This window comes from Fukomys damarensis, unplaced genomic scaffold, assembly GCF_012274545.1.
Source record: "Fukomys damarensis isolate Sample0158 unplaced genomic scaffold, DMR_v1.0_HiC HiC_scaffold_36, whole genome shotgun sequence".
Classification (NCBI taxonomy): Eukaryota; Metazoa; Chordata; class Mammalia; order Rodentia; family Bathyergidae; genus Fukomys; species Fukomys damarensis.
Window position 1 is genome coordinate 45301606 of NW_022900948.1, and position 17932 is coordinate 45319537.

Below are 17932 nucleotides of genomic sequence, written 5' to 3' on the forward strand. Positions count from 1 at the left end.
TCTGACCCCTCCGGCGCCTGCCGCTGCAAGCCCTCGGTGACCGGCTGGAAGTGTGACCGCTGCCTTCCCGGGTTCCACTCGCTCAGCCAGGGCGGCTGCAGGTGAGGGCTGCGGGAGCCCGGATCCTCAGGCTGCAGGAGGAGAGGAGCCTGTACCCAGGGAGGCCGAGCCCCGGGGGATGGGGGGAGGCAGGGGCCCCGTGCTGCAACGCCAGCCCATCTTGGGGTGGAGGGCGGCTCTGGACGTGGAGGGGCCGGAAGGACAGGCGTACGTCTTTATTATTTGAAAAGCAGAGGAAGGGTGTTGGCTGGGCCTGAGGAGGAGGAGCCTCAGGTTCCTAGCAAAATACTAGGTGGCTCTGGCCATAAAACTGCCCCTGACATGGGGACCCAGCCGTTTCCCCAGGTCCTGGCCTCTAGACCTCTGCACTTGCTGGCCATGTGCCCCAGAGCCTCTCCTTCCCTTCCTCACCTGCCCCAGCCGGTGTCTGGCACACGCCTGCTCATTCGCCGGTTCCCAGCCGAGGCTCCGCTCCCTCAGGAAGCCTCCTCTCCCGCTTCCCCCTGCTTCCGCCCCCAGGCTGGCCAGGCACTTCTCGGCCATCTCCTCCTACTGCATCGTCACGGTGCAGCGTCTGCCCGTCTGTCCTCACTGGACAGTGGGATCTGTGAGGGCAGGAGCCAGGGCGCGTCGGATGAGTGGGAGATGGGTGGAAAGATGCGTGGTGCGTGGGTGGGAGGAGGACAGGGGCAGAAGAGAGGAAGGGCGAGCGAGTGGGCGGCAGCCGGAAGCCTGCCCGACGCAGGCTGCGTGGGTGATGGGAGGTGAAGCGGATGACTGGCACCCAGGCTGGTGAGGGAGCGGCGGGCAGGGCAGGGGCAGGGGCACCTCCCGGAGGTGCTCGTTGGACACCTGTCCCCCATCCTGGCTCTTTGGCAGACCCTGCACCTGCAATGCTGCTGGCAGCCTGGGCAACTGTGACCCCCGCAGTGGACGCTGCCCCTGCAAAGGCAACGTGGAAGGCAGCCTGTGTGACAGGTGGGCGGGCCCTCGACAGTGAGCTGCCGGACGTGACCTTGGGGTCACTGATGAGGCACCAAGGGGGTCATTCCTCATAGGTGGGACCACCCTGTCGCCCCACACCCTCTGGAGCCCCTTGGATCTGCATCTGAGAAGCCACCCCAAGGCTTCGGAACAGGGTTTATACTTTGATCCAACACCACTGGTATTTGCTAAGCTGGAAAATGCATCTTTTTTTTTTTTTTCCAAACTCAGAATCCAGAGAAGGCCAGGTGTGGAGGCACACACCTGTGATCCCAGCCCTCTGGAGGCTGAGACAGGAAGATTGCCATAAATTCAAGGCCAGCCTGGACTATGTAGCGAGACCCTGTCTCAAAAGACAAAACAACAACAAAAGAGTCCTGACAAGAAAAAACTAAAAAGAATAGAAAGAGCTTATCTAATGCAGGTAGCAAATATATGATAAATCACAGCCCTCCCATTCCACGTCCAGGGCAGACATCACTAATGGAGTGCGGTCATCACAGCCCTCCCATTATATACCGATGGCAGACATCACTAATGGAGTACAGCAGCCTTTACTGTGAGCCCTGCTGTAACCTCGGGATCCTTCTCAGTTGCCTGCTCCAAGGAGGCCTTACCAGTTGTGCTGAGGTTGGATCCTTTGCCATCCTTGCAACCCTATCATGGTACAAATGGAGCATTTGAAACTCAGTAAGACAAAAGTACTTTCCCAAGGCCACGTGTCCTGTGAACTTCCTCTCACAAGCGTTCAGGAGGCCACTGAGTGCTGGCCGTGGTGCCAGCAGAGGCCAGTGCTTTGCCTCCTTGGCCACACACTCCCCTGCCCCGGTCTGACATCTGAAGCCTTTGCCAGGCACACCTGGCTGGTCTCGGCCTTGGCTCTCAGGCCTCGCCCCCAAGCCTCAGTTTACCCACTTGTGAAGCCGGAGATCTGGTCAGGGAGTGAGCTCATGGAGCTTACTGGGCGTAGGGGAGTCAGAGCCCTCACTGGGCCTGCTGAACATAGCCTCAGAGTATAAACCGGGAATTTGTGCTTGTAACCCGGGGCTTCCCCAGGGCGGCCTGAAAAATGCTCCTTTAAAACCAAACTCGGGCCTGGGGCTGGGGCTCCGCAGTCCAGTGCCTGCCCAGCATGCGGGAGGCCCTGGGTTCCGCCCAGAACCCACACAGGGCCTGCGGCCGTTCAGAAGGTCACGGGAGCCCCCCCAACACAGATCCCAAAGCTGGAACCGTTTGAGTAACAAAATAAATAATCGCATAACAGCCCAGAGAATAAGTAAATACAACTCTACACTGATAGGTAAATAGATGAGTGAATAAATAAATAGATGGGGTAAGGGGACAAAGCCTGCTTGCAGAATTCTAAATAACGTGGAGGGAAAGGAAAAGCAGTGTTAGAACATCGCGGTAATGACCGCTGAAGGCTGAAGTGCAGCTGAACCCTAAGTGAGAGGAGACGTTTGCATGGCCTCAGTGTCTCCTCCCATATTAGGTGTGCGGCCAGTGTCCGCTAGTTCCTCACTACCTCCCCCGGCCAGGAGGTGGCGCACAACTCCCTTGAGTGCCCCAATCCGTGACAGAGTTTAAGGGTTAGAGTTTAGTTAGCTATGGAGCTCTGGAAAAGCCCGGCGGGGGGGCGCATTAACGAGGGAGGGAAGGGTCCCTGCCCATGTCACACGGGTTTTGTGTCCCCTGGGGGGGTGACGAGAAGGACACTTCACCTCTTTCTCAAACCCACCACCCCAGGCTCACGAGAAAACATCAGAAAGACAAGCCCAAAGTGGAGTGCATTCTCAAATACGCCTGAGCTGGGCCTGCTGGCACATGCTGGCCATCCTAGCACTCTAGGAGGCTGAGGCAGGAGGATTCCCTGAGGGATTTGGTGAGAAACCTGGCTCAAAATTTAAAAATAAAAATAATCAACACCTGAGCGGCACTGTTTTTGAAAGTTCAAGGTCGAGAGAGGAGGAAAGGCTGAGAAGCTGCTCCAGATTGAAGGGGACACACAGCTAAAAAAGCACCGGGTCCTGGGCAGGATCCTGGATGGGAAGTTTGTGCAGAAATCCATTTAGACTTAGCCGCTGTTATCCAGGGCAGCAGCACCAGGGAAAGTGCAAGAGGGAGCCGCCCTACTAGCTGTACAACTCGTCTTTGTTTTGATATCTGTATGTAGGCTGAGAAGCTGCTCCAGATTGAAGGGGACACACAGCTAAAAAAGCACCGGGTCCTGGGCAGGATCCTGGATGGGAAGTTTGTGCAGAAATCCATTTAGACTTAGCCGCTGTTATCCAGGGCAGCAGCACCAGGGAAAGTGCAAGAGGGAGCCGCCCTACTAGCTGTACAACTCGTCTTTGTTTTGATATCTGTATGTAGGCACGCGCACGCGCGCACACGAAAATCCTCCTGCCTCAGCTTCCCAGGATGCTGTGGTTACAGCCGTGCACTCTCAGCCAGCTTAAAAGCGCATCAACTTCTGATTTTCCCCGGGCCCACATCAGCTTTTCAGGGATCCCCGGCCCAGCCCTTCCCGGCTGCCTCACGCAGTCCCTTGCCTGTCTCACGTCCCTCCCAGGTGTCGCCCAGGGACCTTTAATCTGCAGCCCCACAACCCAGCCGGCTGCAGCAGCTGTTTCTGCTATGGCCACTCCAAGGCGTGCGGGGCCGCTGCGGGGCTCCAGGCACACCACGTCTTCTCCAGCCTCGGCCGGGGTGAGCGGTGCGGGCTGGGCGGCCCCATCCCCACCCAGGGGCTCCTACCAGGGTGGGGGTGGCAGGCGGGGTACGGGGCACACGCCGGGCCTACGTGCGAGAGGACCAGCTCCTTGCTGCCCTAATCGCGGGGTTCCCGGCTCAGTCTGGGGCCTGCACTTCCTGAGCCCCTGCTGTGCGCCAGGCACGGTGCTGAGCTGAGTGCCCGGCAGGTTTCACAGATGCGTGCCTGTTCCTGGGCCTCCGCTTCTGTGCTCTCTCACTCTGCAGCCTTCTGGCCGACTCCGGGGTCACCGCCGCATCTTTGGTCTCTGCATCAAATCAGAGCCTGTGTGGACCCCAGGGAGGGGCCAGGGCGCCCAGACAAGGGGCTAGCGCGCCCTCTGCTGGACACCGTGCAGAACGCGGGACCGGCTTCGGAGGGTCCCGGGCCCAAGGCCCTGCAGCCTGGGAGGCCTCAGGCAGGGCTGGGTCAGAGGTTGGGCTCAGCCTGGTCACACCGGAGGTCCGACCGGCCCCGCAGAGCTGGGCCCTGAGCGTCCCACGCTCCCTGCCTCACGCAGGTGAGGGCCTGATCTGTGTGTGCTGTCTAGGAGCCGGGGCCTGGCGCGCCAGAGGCACAGGGGGCACAGAGCACCCCCCAAGATGGAGCCCGGGTGGCGTCCTCCTGGGCCCCCAAGACGAGGAGCTCACAGCACCAGGTACCTGGCAGCCGGGGGAGGGAGGAGCAGACTGGGTTGGTGTCCGCCCCTGCTGGGTGTCTGTTTCATTTCCATTGTGAATACGAAAAAGAAAAGTTCACGGTGTTACAGAAGAGGTGAGGCCCAGCACTCTGGGAGGCTGAGGCAGGAGGATTGCAAGTTGGAGCCCAGCCTGGACAACTTAGCAACTTATCAAAACCCTGCCTCAAAACAGAAAATGAAAAGAACTGAGGATATAGCTCAGTGTGAAGGTCGTGGGTTCAGTCCCCAGTACCAGAAAATAAACAGGACTGTCAAAACAGCAAGGGGCAGGCCAGGGATGTAGCTCAGTGGTGCCGCTACCTGCCTCGAAAGCTCAAGGTCCTAAGTTCAATCCCAGGTACAAAAAAAAAAAAGAGGAAGGGGAGAGCCTTAAGCATTCGCTGGGTGGCTGGGTGGCATGCCGGCCCCGCTGAGCGGATGAGGCACCGCCATGTGTGTGGCCAGGCAGCCTGGCCTTCCTGCGGCCGTGTTGGTTTCTGGCTGTAAAGTTTACTTGCTGGCAGTCTGGGTGCAGGCGCTTGGGGAGAGCCTGTGAAGACACTCAAGGCCTCCTCTTGTCCCCAGAGCTGTTCCTGGGAGACCAGCGGCTCAGCTACGGGCAGCCCCTCACGCTGACCTTCCGGGTGCCCCCTGGAGGCTCCCTGCCGTCCACACGGCTGAAGCTGGAAGGAGCAGGCCTGGCGCTGACTCTGAGGCCCTCCAGCCAGTCGGGGCCCCAGGATGCCGGGCAGCCGGGGCAGATGCAGCTGCACTTCCTGTAAGTGCCCTCCCGTGTCCCGAGAGGCAGGTGTGGAGCCTGGGCACGCTGAGAGTTCCCTGTGTCGTGCGCAGGTCCCCAGATGGCCCACGCCAGGCTCCCACATTCTCCTCTCTCCCCGGCAGCCTGCAAGAGACTTCTGAGGACACAGCGTCCCCGCTGCCCGCCTTCCACTTCCAGCGGATCCTGGCCAACCTGACCTCTCTCAGCATCTGGGCCAGTGGCCAAGGCGCAGGCCCTTCCGGTCAGTGGTGACAGCATGTCCCTGAGGACAGTGGGCTGAAGTGTTGTGACTGTCCCCATTTAGCCAAGATGGGCTCCGCTTGGGTATTTGTTTTTGAGACAGACTCTCACTATGTAGTTCAAACTGACCTTGAACTCACAGAGATCCTCCTGCCTCAGCCTGCCAAGTGCCGGAATGACAGGCATGCACAACCATGCCCAGCTAGGTCTTATAACCCATGAAAGTAGCAGGCATGGTGGCTGAGGTCAGAGTGGGGACTTGGCCGGTGGTGGTGGGGCAGGAGTGTGGCCAGCAGAGCAGCTGGGTTCCTTGGGTGTGGTTCCCCACACTTGGACGCTGACCCTGCTCTGCCGGTTTCTGGGGAGCTCGGGTCCCCTGCTGGTCACTCGTGGTATTGCACCTAAGCCGTCCGAGGAGCGGGTGTTTTCTCTCTGCTTTCCAAAGAGGGGCCCCGCTGCAGCCCGCATCTGTCCTGGGCCGTCCCAGCTGACAGGGTGAACCTCTGCTTTGTTCCTGGTCACACCCTACTTACATGCCCTTGAGAAGCCACTGCCTGTAATATGCAGAGTACGGAAACGGAGGAAATGGTACGTTTTTCTTCATTCTCTGAACTGGGCGTGCTGGGACCCGCCTGTCACTCCAGCCGCTCGGGAGACCGAGGCAGGAAGGGTCCCGGATTGAAGTTCAGCCTGGGCGTCTTAGTGAGATTCTGTCCCGCAAGATGGAAAGGGCCGGGGGTGTAGGTCAGCGCTTCGGGGATTGAATCCGCAGCACCTCCAAAAGAGAAAAACAAGGTGAGGTCAGCAGTTGGGGTTCAGGCCTGCTCACGCTGGGACAGGCGAGTCCATTCGGGGTCCGGAGAAAGAGAAGAAGCCGTCTGTCCGTGGGGCCGGCGGCGCGGTGCGGCTGTGAGGGCTCGGGGCTGGAATTCAGCGGGGGTCACGGTGAGATCAAAATGCGTGGTGCATGTGTAGTTCCTTAAAAAGTCGGTACAGTGAGAGAAGATTGGCCCTGGCCCCCTTCACGATGACCCCTCCCACGCTGAACTCACTTACGCCCTGGTTCTTGCTGCTTTTCTTTGGTATCGGAATCGAACTCAGGACCTTGCCCTTGTGAGGCAGGTGACGGCACCGCTGAGCTAAATCCCCGGCCCGCTTGCTGCTTTCTAAAGCAGCTCTGAAAGTCCTCTTTCGTGAGCGTATTTACAAGGTGTAGTTAAAAAAAAAAAAAATAGGGTGAACGCCGCTGCTGAGTCTCACCCAACACAAAGGGCAGCTCCTAAAAACGTGACGCTGCATCCTCGTCCACCTTACTCACCGGATCTGGCGCTGTGGGACTCAAAATGACCACACCAGCGAGACATTTTGATTCAGTTCAGGACGTGGAGGCGGCTGCAGCAGTGCCATTAGACCCTCCGGAAAGAGCACGCCAGAGCGGCTGCGGGAAGTGGTGGGGCTGATGGGGTGAGGCGTGCTCAACGCCAAGGAAAGGTTTGGAGAGGGGCTCCTGGCACTGTCTTTTGCTGTGACAAATTTGAAAGTGTGACAGTCACCGTGTATTCGGATCACACCTCACCTGTGGTGCCGGCTGGGGACACTCACAAAAGACAAGGATGGTGGCCGGAGGAGAGCCAGGAGGGTGGCAGGGGGTGGTTCATCTCTGCTCATTGCGGTCCTTTTAAAAGATTTCCTTAGCCCCAGTGGTTGGGTTTCATGGCTTCATTGGAGGAAGGTGCATGGTGGGGTGGCCACTCCTTGATAATGCTGCAGATGTCCCACAGGACGCCGCTGACCCTAACCCTTCCAGTCCTTGGGTTTATCATGGCTAAGTCATCTGGCTGGCTCAGAGGGTCACAGAGGGATGTCTCCAGCCTCTGGGCATCCAGCAGGACGTGGGGAAGTTGGGGGACAGTTTCTGCTCACTGCCAGTCAGGGCGTCTCTAGCCCCCCATGTCCCTATCGTCATGACAACCAAAGGCCGTCCCCAGATTGCCGGGGTGATTCTCAGAGCCAGGGGCTTAGAGGACCAGCGGTCCGCGGGCCCCTCGGGTTCCAGCTCCCTCTTCCTCCCTCGGAGCTGAGGTCTCCCTGCATGGGGTCCCCATCCTTGACAGCCCCCCAGGTCCCCCGTGGCTCCCCGCTTCCCTCCTCTGCCCCAGAAGTCTCACTTCTGCTCTCCCAGCACCTCCTCCAGCCATTCCCTGGGTGCCCTGTCACAGACAGCACAGGGCGCCTTCTCCTGATGCCAGGTGCCCCTGTGCCAGGCGATCTTTAAACCCTTCCCCTAGAGCCCAACCCTGACCTCTCCCACGGATCCCACTTTGGGGGCACATCGCTCTTCCACCTTTCTGTGTGCACCTTCCCAGTACCGTGTCTTAGCACAGGCACTGAGCCGGGCGTGGTGGTGCACGCCTGTCATCCCAGCACTCAGGAGGCTGAGGCGGGAGGATCTCTGGAATTCGAGGCCAGCCTGGAGTACACAGCGAGACCCGGTCTACACTCTCCACCCCCCAAGAATTGTAGAAATCGGGTTGCACAGTGCACTCTGCTGAGGCTGCTTTTCTTCTGCTGACAGCGCCTTGGCGATCTCTCCTTCTGGAGTTGATAGTTACTGATTTTGATTTGGAGAGTATTTTTTTTTGTTTTGTTTTGTTTTGCAAAGTTTGGTCTGATCGGAGCCTCTACTCCTCAGCCCGCACTCCCTCCTTTGCATTTCTACATCCACACCTGGTTGGGTCCCCCCTGCCAAATCAGAGTTCTTTATTTTCAGAGTGAGCACACTGTTCACTTGAATAGAAAATGCTCACTTGCCTTGCAGATGAGAAATTACACTGTCATTTCTGTGTCACTTAGCTTCTTTTCCATCAAAATCCTCCCATTAAAAGAAACCTTTCAATTACTGACCTGTTATATTCACTAGTGTCCCTACCTTTTCTGCTACTTGAAACAATACACTCTAAACCTCATCCAGAAGCACCACCCAGCTCTAGGCAGGCCCTGTGAGATCCCCATGCCCTGATCCCCCCTCACACATATATATTTTTAGATGGGGTCTCACCATGTAGTCAGATCGGCCTTGAACTCACTATGTCGCCCAGGCTGGCCTCGAACTCATGGCGATCCTCCTGCCTCAGCCCCCCAAGTGCTGGGATTATCAGTGTGTGCTACCACACCTGGCTGTAATTGGTCTTTAAAATATTTCCCAATCTAGGGGTTGGGGATGGTTCTTTGTTACTTAAATCTGTGTACCTTTAATAACCCACAAGCGTGGGCATTTTCTTGTGAAACTGTCCCATCATCTCTTGCGGGTGCCAAGGACAGAACCTGGGGCCTCACACATGCTAAGCATGTGCTCTACACTGGTTGGGGTGTGATCAACTATATAGTGTGTGTTTAAGTTTTTTAAAATGTATTATAGTGGGCTGGGGATTTGGCTCAGTGGTTCTACTGCCTGCCTCGCAAGCGCGAGGTCCCAGGTTCGATCCCCGGTACAAAAAAAAAAAAGCAAAGTATTATAGTAAAGGACACAGTGCCAGGAACCTGCCTCACTTGGAGCACACTGGAGTCCTCATTCCTGAGGGTCTGTAGTTGTGCTGTGGGAGCTGCTTCCAAGTCCTGAATCTCGCTTTTGACCTTGGGGAGGAGCCAGAAGTCACGCGGCACCAGATCCGTGAACAAGGGGAGGAGGACGCAGCGCCCGCCGTGTCTTTAGGAGCTGCCTCTCCGTTGCAGCCGCCTTGCTTCCCATTGGTCACACCTGGTACAGACCCTCAGGAAAGAGGGCTCCAGAGCTGCTGCCGGAAGTGGCGAGGACGGTGGGAGCGGTGTGGTGAGGGGAGGGTTTTAAAGGGGGTCGAGGCAGTGTGTCTTTTGCTCTAATACATTTTTTAAAATTTAAACATTTGCTGTATTTTTTGTTAATCACACCTCATCTGCCTCCAGCCCCTCTTCTGTTTCTTGTTCTGAAAACGCGACTAAGTCGCAGCTGACTCGCAGCTCCCTCTGTAGTCAGACCCAACACCCTGCGGACGGGATGGGACGGGAAAGCTGGGGGCTGCGTGCAGCTCCCCTCACGCCTCCCTCCACAGGTCCGGCGCTCCTGAGTGAGGTGCGGCTCACGTCGGCTCGGGCCCAGCAGGGACTGTCCCCGCCAGCTACCTGGGTGGAGACTTGCTCGTGTCCCCAGGGCTATACGGGCCAGTTCTGCGAGTCCTGTGCTCCAGGATACAAGAGGGAGACGCCCCGAGGGGGTCCCTATGCCGCCTGTGTCCCCTGCACCTGTAACCAGCACGGCACGTGTGACCCCAACACAGGTGAATCCCTGGACCACACCCTCAGGCCTCCCGGGGTACGGCAGGATGGGTACTGAAGGGGCCCACGTGGGGCACTTGGCCATGCTCACGCCCCCTGCCCGGGCAGCTCCTAGCTTAGTAAAAGCCCCATGGGAAGCTACACGTCAGGTCCAGGGTGAGGGCTCCCACCAGCCACCCCGCAGGCCGTCTGTCCCCATGCCCACCCCCCTCTGGACTAGTCCCTCCTCTAGGAGCTCAGCAAAGACCTCAGGGGCCCTGCCTGGCATTAGTGTGGTGCAGAAGGGCAGAGCCTGCCAGGCTGGTGGTATGTGCCTGTAATCCAGCACTCAAAGGCTGGGGCAGGAGGATCACCACAAATTTGACACCAGCCTGGGACACACAGTGAGTTCAAGACCAGCCTGAACTACACAGCAAGACCCTGTCTCAAAAAGCAAGAAAGCAAAGGTATTAGCGTGATAGGTGGCCGTGGCAGGAGGGCATTCCCAGGCCACACGGGACGGCAGCTCTCAGTGTGGCCCAGAGCCACAGATGTGCCCGCCCACCCCGCAGTGGCTGTGGCCTTGGGAAAGTCGCTGCCCTCCCTTCCCTGAGCCGACCTGCTTCCTGTGCGGTGGGGACAGTGAGCTCACACACATTGCCCAGGCCCCGAAACAGACCCGGTGTACACTGCAGCTCGGTCCCACCAACTGGCCAAGCCTCGGGGAAGTGCAGGTGACCAGAGTCCTCACGCTTAGGACACTGGGAAATAGCGAATTGTGTCACCAGCCTGCTGCTCACACCAGCGCCTTCTGGGAACCGCACGGCGACCCCTGCACCATTGCTGTCCCATCTCACAGGGGAGGGACCTGAGGTACCAGGCGGCCCCAGGGCCAGTAAGTGACAGAGTTGCACCTCCCACCAGCCTGGCCACCCAAGGCAGCTGGTCACTTCCGGCTGCTGGTCTCCACCCATAGAGGAGCAGACAGGGAGACCTCGTCTGGGGCACATGGCCAGCAGGGGCTGGAGGGGCTGGACACAAGCCTTCCTCCACCCCCACCCATGAGCCTGGAGCAGGTGGCACTGGGCACCCAGGACACATGGTGTCCTCCCTTCCTGTGCCCATGGCAGGCATCACCAATCAAACCTGGATGAGGCCTCCTTATCCTCCCATGCTGTGCCCCGGGCAGCCACTGTCGACAGAGCTTCTCGTGGGATCAGACCAGTGTGTCATCCCCTGGCCCTGCCATGACTTCCGGCAGAGCATGGCAAGTCCTTGTCTGACAGCTCAGGCTGGAGCCAGGAGCCTAGAGGTCCTGCCCTGCCATCTGTCTCAGCCCTGGCTGGGCACTGGGTGCTGCTGCGTCTCCTGGATGCAGTGCTCTCTGCTGACCCTTTTGCAGCCACACTGCTGGTCCAGGCCCTGCCAGGGGCCTCCCTTCTGGGCACCCAGGCTCTCAGTGCACACCAGGTGCTGCTGGGCTGCAGAGGGGTTCACAGCATCCCCCATTTTCAGACACCAGATGGCAGGGACAGGCCCTGGGTAACCACGGACCCCACATAGGATGTGCTCTGCAAGGTCATGCCAAGGTCATGCCTGCTCTGTGCTTCCTTTGGGATGAGTCCCTGTGTCTTGTGGTCCCTTGACATTCAGAGCACACAGGGAGCAAGGGTGGGGGGTAGCCACCTATACTACCAGCTGCTCCGGAGGCTGAGGCAGGAGGATCGCAATTTCCAGGCCAACCTGGGCAATTTAGATCCTGCCTCAAAATAGAAAGTAAAAAGGACTGGGCACGTAGATCAGAGGTAGTGCACCCCTGGGTAATCATCCCTGGTGCCACAGATGAAAAACATGCTGGCTTGGCCCCAGTGGTTCGAGGTAGCTCTGGAATGAGCCACTGGTGATGAGAGACACTGAACACCCAGGAGGGTGCAGGCCCAGGGAGCTGCCTGAGCCCCCAAAACCCTTGATTCCCATTTTGCGTTTGAGGACCCCAAGGTGAGAGTGCTGGACAGTTCTCCTGGGCCGGCCCAGGCACCAGCGGTGGCCGTGAACCCAGGGTGTCCGGTCCCCTCCCCTCCTGCCCCGGATGAGTGTCTTCGTGGGGTGCCCGCCCTTTCGGGGTGTCCTGGGCTGGTGCGGTGCCAGCGGGTGCTTCTCCTGCCTCTCAGGGACCTGCCTCTGTGGCCACCACACCGAGGGCCCGTCCTGTGAGCGCTGCCTGCCGGGTTTCTATGGCAACCCCTTCACGGGCCAGGCCGACCCCTGCAAGCCCTGTCCGTGCCCCGGCCAGTCAGCCTGCGCCGTGGTCCCGGAGAGCGGCGACGTGGTGTGCACTCACTGCCCGGCGGGCCGGAGAGGTGAGTGGCTTGTGCCGCGGGTCCTAGTTTGTGGGGAGACTGAGGCCAGTGCCCTGATTCTGCCTGTGCTCGGGGGGTGGGGGGCTCCCACTCTTGGGGTGCGGCCAGAGGGGAAAAAGCCCAGCTGAGGAGCGGCAGGGATGACCTCCAGGGACAGAGTGGGTGAGGGTTGCTGTCACAACCTGAGCACATCCTGGTGAGCTCTGAAAATGCCACATTGGTTCCTGGTCCCATGGAGCCGGATTTAAGGGATTCAGATGGAGCCCAGGTGTCTGTAGTCCCGACCGGTTCCCTGGGAGGCTGTGACACACAGCAGAGGTAGAAAAGCTCTGACCACAGTTTTTGGCTTTTAGCTGAGTGTGGTGCCACACGCCTGCAATTCCAGTACTTAGGAGGCTGAGGCAGGGGGATCCCTGCAAGTTGGATGCCAGCCTGGGCTACACAGTGAGTTCAAGGCCGGCCTGGAGTCCACAGAGAGACCCTGGCTCAAAGCATCAGAAACATCTTCCAGCATTAAAAAAAAAAATGCCATCAGAGAACACGAGAGGCAGAAATTTCCAGGGACCACCCCCCCAGTTCCCGTCCCTGCTGCAGGGCTCCGGCTGTCCACAATTTCTGATCTTTTTTTTATAGCTTTTGGGATATTCTGATGCCCAGCAATTCACCCACTTACAGCGTGTGCAGTTAAGTGGCTTTTGTGTGTTGCATTATTAATTTCTCATCATGGTAAAATATGTGACATAAATTCCACGGCTTTTCAGCATCGTATCAGTGCACGATTCCACGGCGCTAAGGACACACAGCACGCATTCCGTCACTGGCGCCCAGAGTCTCTCCCTCACCCCCAGTGAGACTTTGTACCCGCATTCCTGCTCCCCACCCTGCCCCGCTGCTGGGGGATTGGACCCAGCACCCTCCCGGCACTCCGCACCCAGCACTTGTTAGCTTTTATTTGGAGACAGGGTCTTGCTGAGTCCCTCAGTTGCCCCCTCTACCTCAGCCTCCTGAAGGACTGAGGTTATGGGCCTGCGCCACTGCACCCAGCCGGCAGCTTATTTCTTAAAGTACGAAATTTGTAGAGCTGGGGATTTAGCTCGGTGGCAAGTACAAGGTCCCGAGTTTGATCCCTGGTATTAAAACAGAAAAAGAAAAAAGAAATCAGCATGCGCTCACTGCAGTGAAAGCAGAGTAACAACGTAGAGAGGAAACTGACCAGGCAGGAGCCTACCGACTTCCACTCCACTCTCCCGGCCGTGGCTGCAGTTTGGGGCTCTGGATCCCCCAAACACCTGTTTCTGGTGGCTGCCCGCGGAGAGGGGTGTGTTTACAGAGGAGGATGGCGCTGTGGCGTGTGCAGCCGCGCCCTTTCACGCCCTCCGTGTCCTCCGTGGGCACCACCTTGCCAGTGCCTCCTCACTCCCCAGCTCCTCTGTGGCTCGTGCTGCCCCAGGCCAGAAGAAGTGGCCGCCCAGGGCAGGGTGGGAAGGTGACACCGGCCATCCAGAGAACACGGAGGTGAAGGGGCCGGGAAGGGGGTGACAGACGACGGTGGCCACAGAGAAGCTGACGGTGACATCGCGATCAAGATGAGGGTGACAGAGGTTAAGGCAGTGACCACGGTGGTGATGGCACAGCCTCTCGTCCCAGCCCTCGGGAGGCTGAGGCAGGAGGATGGCTGTGAGTTTGAGGCCAGTCTGAGTTACATAGCAAGAACCTGTCTAAAAAGAGGAGTAGAAAAGAAACCGGGACCCTGTGTGGTCTCCGCAGTCCTGGGAGGCACCGCCGTACTTGTCCTGCTTTTCAGAGGGGCCGGAGTTCAGGGAGATGCTACTCCTGCTGCGGCCACACAGCCAGTGAGCAGCGGGCAGGGACGTGGCCCGGCCGCCTTTGCCCTGGGAGGCTGGGCAGCCACACTGCCCTCGTGGGCACTGCTGGCCAGCACGCTCACCCCACTCCCCCACACAGGGCGGCGCTGCGAGAGCTGTGACGATGGCTTCTTTGGGGACCCAATGGGGCTCTCCGCAGCCCCCCAGCCCTGCCGCCCGTGCCAGTGCAGCGGGAACATGGACCCAAACGCCCTGGGCAACTGCGACCCCCTGTCCGGCCGCTGCCTGCGCTGCCTGCACCACACAGCCGGGGAGCACTGCGGGCGGTGCAGCCAGGGCTTCTACGGCAGCGCCCTGGCCCCGCGGCCGGCCGACAAGTGCAGGCGTGAGTAGCGGCCACCCTGCCCCTTGTCCTCTGTCGGCTTCAAATCCTCCCCATCCAGCTGTGAGGCTGGGCAACCTTAGACCAGTTCCTCCCCTCTCTGTTCCCGCTCTCCACAGAAGCAGGACTTAATTGCCCTTCTCCAAGGTTCCTTTTAGCCTTGATGCCTTAGAAACTTAGAAGCAGGGAGTTCAGGGAGCTGCTAAGTTGCCCAGGCTGGGTTCAAACTTGACATCCTCCTGCCTCAGCCTCCCAGAGTGCTGGGATTCCAGGCCTGTGCCACCTCAGCTGTTCCCCCAGTGGCACAGCAAATGGCTGAGACTTGAGCCCTTTTCCCAGAGGGACTCCATAAACATCACCTCTGGGGCTCCCCCAGCTCCTCGGTCTCTCCAGGACCCCTGGGTTGCAGACCCCCTGCGTTGTTCCCCAGCAACCTGTCCTGCTCCCTCTGCAGCCTGCAGCTGCAGCCCAGAGGGCTCAGTGGCTGAGCAGATGCCCTGCGACCCAGTGACCGGCCAGTGTGCCTGCCTACCCCATGTGACCGGCAGGGACTGCAGCCTCTGTATCCCTGGCTTCTATGACCTCCAGCCGGGCAGGGGCTGCCGCAGGTGGGCACTGGGGCAGAGGGAGACGCACCTGTCCCCAGCCTCTGTTCCAGGGAGTGTCCCAGGAGGCCTCAGCCCTGGCTCCTTGCCCATTGCAGCTGTGCGTGCCACCCGCTGGGCTCCCAGGAGAGGCTGTGCCACCCTGAGACCGGGCAGTGCCCCTGTCGCCCCGGCGTCACAGGCCTGGCCTGTGACAGATGTCAGCCGGGTTTCTTTGGCTTCTCCATCAAGGGCTGCCGGGGTATGGAGGCCGGGGACTGCGGGGGACAAGGGCGGGGTCCAGGACTCCCATGATGTGGCAGTGGAGGAGGAGCGGCAGATGCAGGGGCAGCGGGGAGCACAGGAGGGCGGGCAGAGGGGCGGCGTCCCATGCCACTGTTGATCCCCGGGTGCGGCCACCGTGCTGCCTCTGTGAGCCTCAGTTTCCCCAGCCCTTGGGTTGGGCTGCGCTGGCAGTTCCTGCACCTGGCTGGTCCTCGGGCCGTGGGGACAGTGACACAGTCTGGCTTTGGAGTGGAATCTCTAGGGTGGGCGTTGGGGGCACAGGGTGGCACCGCATGTCCATTGTCACTGTCCCCAGCCTGCAGGTGCTCCCCGCTGGGCGCCACCTCGGCCCAGTGCCACGAGAACAGCACGTGCGTGTGCCGGCCTGGCTTCGTGGGATACAAGTGTGACCGCTGCCAGGACAACTTCTTCCCCACAGCGGGCGGCGCTCACTGCCAGGAGTGCCCGCCCTGCTACGGCCTGGTGAAGGGGAAGGTGAGCCCGGCCTCAGCCGTGGGCTGCACTGCGCTCTTGCCCTGGGGGGCCAGCTCTGTGCACTGGAACTGCCTGCCCCTCCGTGCATGACTCCAGGCCTTGCCAAACCCGCCCCCCGCCACCTCCCCTGAGCACACCACGCCTCCTGACCCATGCCAGCCCGGATTGGCCCTCACCCTGTTCCGGGCAGACAGGAAAGAGGTGGCTGTTGCCACTTCCCTCTCTGAGCACTGGGACCGAGCCCTTGCACCTTCTCAGGTTCAGCAGGGGAGGGACAATAGGTACCCCTGACCTGGGAGGTGATGCCCGTTCGGGGCCCAAGTACAATTTCTGTTTTCTGAGGCAGGGTCTCACTATGCAGCCCAGGCTAGCTGTGTACTCACAGCGATTCTCCTGCCTCAGCCTCCCAAGTGCTGGGATGACAGGCATGCGCCACCACACCCAGCCCCAAGTAAAATTTTGAGAGGGGAGGGTGGTACAGAGCCAGGGGTTGGAGTGCTGGGCCGAACCCACTTTAGTCCCCTCCTCAAGCCTCATTCTTGGTAACCTCGTCGCCCTCCCACTCCGAACCTGCAGCCCCTTGCTGGCCACGGTGGGGCTCCTGGGTGTGTGGTGCTGTAGACAGAGGGTGGCGTGTGTCCCACAGCCACTGGTCCCTGTGTAGGGCAGCATGCTTATGCATATGGTGTGGTAAATTCACACCCAAGCAGCCTTTTCCGTTTTGCTTCCAAGTGAATTCAGGTCAGATTCTGCCATCAGAGCTGGGTGTGGTAGGAGGTGCCTACATTCTCATCATATGGGAGGCTGAGACAGGGGGATCTCCATGAATTCTAGGCCATCCTGGGCTGCAGAGGAAGGCCTTTTCTCAAACAAAACAAAGCCCCAACCCCTAAAAAACCGAAACTAGGACCTTAGCATTGAGGCCTGATGTAGGACTTGGAGAAGGGAACCCACCTGAAGTGCTGGCCCAGCGGAGGCCAGGGGAGACGCCAGGTGGGACTTCTAGGCCACCAGCCTTACACACACTTCCTTCCCTGTCCCCCGCAGGTGGCCAAGCTGCAGGCCAGGCTGACCTTGATGGAAGGGTGGCTGCAGGGGTCCGACTGTAGCACCCCCTGGGGGCCACTAGACGTTCTGCTGGGAGAAGCCCCCCGGGGGGGTGGCTACCAGGGCCGCCTGCTGTCAGGTACAGAGCAGGGTGGGGCCGCCCAGAGCCCGGGACACAGCTTCCGCCCGCTGCCATGGGTAGGGCTGCTTCCCACGAGCCCCTCCTCCAGCTCCCTCTGCCCTGTCCCCAGCCCCGTCCAGACTAAGCCCAGTGCCACCCCCTGGGTTCTTCCCTGGCCTCCGCCCAGTGCAGGGCGGGTGCTGTCCAGGTGCTGAACAGGCACAGCCCTGCGGCCTCCATGTCGGCCCCTCTGCTACTGCGGGGTCCCCCGCACCTTGCCTAGCACCTAGAAACTAATGAGTAGCTAAGAAAAGAGAAGACGCGGCGCCAAAGCCAGGGGGATGTGGCTCTGGGACAGAAACGGAGAGCTCTCTGAAAGCAAAGGGACAGCTTTGTGGACTGTGTTTAGAAGCACCTGTGGCCACTGCAGGCCAGCTGAGCATCTGGTAGCGGGTGTCTTAACCTCCCTGCTTGTCTCTGGGCCATGACACCCGAAGGAAGGGAGGCTTATTCTGGCTCATGTTTCAGTCCACGGTTGGCTGCTCCCAGGCAGGAAGCGTGGCACCGGGCCCTGGCCGAGGAGAGGCGCTCACAGCATGGGGGACCTGAAGTAGTGAGAGGGGAGGCTCAGGGAGGGAGATAGAACCTCCCAGGCCACACCCTAACGACCAGGCCACGCCCCCAACTGCAGGCCCCACCCTGACATCCCCCCAGGGACCGCCTCTTCCAACCAGGCCCCGCCCCTAACAGCAAGTCAGCTCTAAGCCCTGGGGATCCAGCCACCTTCCAAAGTCCCTGCCTGTCGGCGATCAGGCTCTCGGGGCATCTAGGCATAAACCTTAACCCCCGGGCTGCCCAAAGAGGGGCGACCTTAGACACCCACACACGTGAGCCAGGTGGGGAACTACGGAGCTGACCTGGGCGGGGTCCCTGCCACCCTGGCTCCCAGACTTCCTCCTTGTGGCTCCGGGAGGCCTGGGGCCCTCACAGGCCGCGTGCGTGGCCGACTTGCAGTGCGTGGCCGACTTGCAGTGCGCGACCCGGGG

At 59.8% G+C, this 17932-nt stretch overlaps 1 protein-coding gene across 1 annotated transcript in view; it reads left to right on the plus strand.

The window, feature by feature from the left end:
- Positions 1 to 17932, plus strand: part of Lamc3 (laminin subunit gamma 3) — a 35080-nt gene that overhangs the window by 6278 nt on the left and 10870 nt on the right. Inside the window, exons 5-18 of the mRNA XM_033758997.1 lie at positions 9 to 101; positions 940 to 1038; positions 3617 to 3753; positions 4347 to 4454; positions 5061 to 5253; positions 5379 to 5497; positions 9585 to 9809; positions 11958 to 12146; positions 14112 to 14357; positions 14809 to 14962; positions 15058 to 15200; positions 15540 to 15718; positions 16766 to 17094; positions 17436 to 17499. Of these exons, the coding sequence (XP_033614888.1) occupies positions 9 to 101; positions 940 to 1038; positions 3617 to 3753; positions 4347 to 4454; positions 5061 to 5253; positions 5379 to 5497; positions 9585 to 9809; positions 11958 to 12146; positions 14112 to 14357; positions 14809 to 14962; positions 15058 to 15200; positions 15540 to 15718; positions 16766 to 17094; positions 17436 to 17499 (2278 nt within the window). The remainder of the gene's footprint in view (positions 1 to 8; positions 102 to 939; positions 1039 to 3616; positions 3754 to 4346; positions 4455 to 5060; positions 5254 to 5378; positions 5498 to 9584; positions 9810 to 11957; positions 12147 to 14111; positions 14358 to 14808; positions 14963 to 15057; positions 15201 to 15539; positions 15719 to 16765; positions 17095 to 17435; positions 17500 to 17932) is intronic.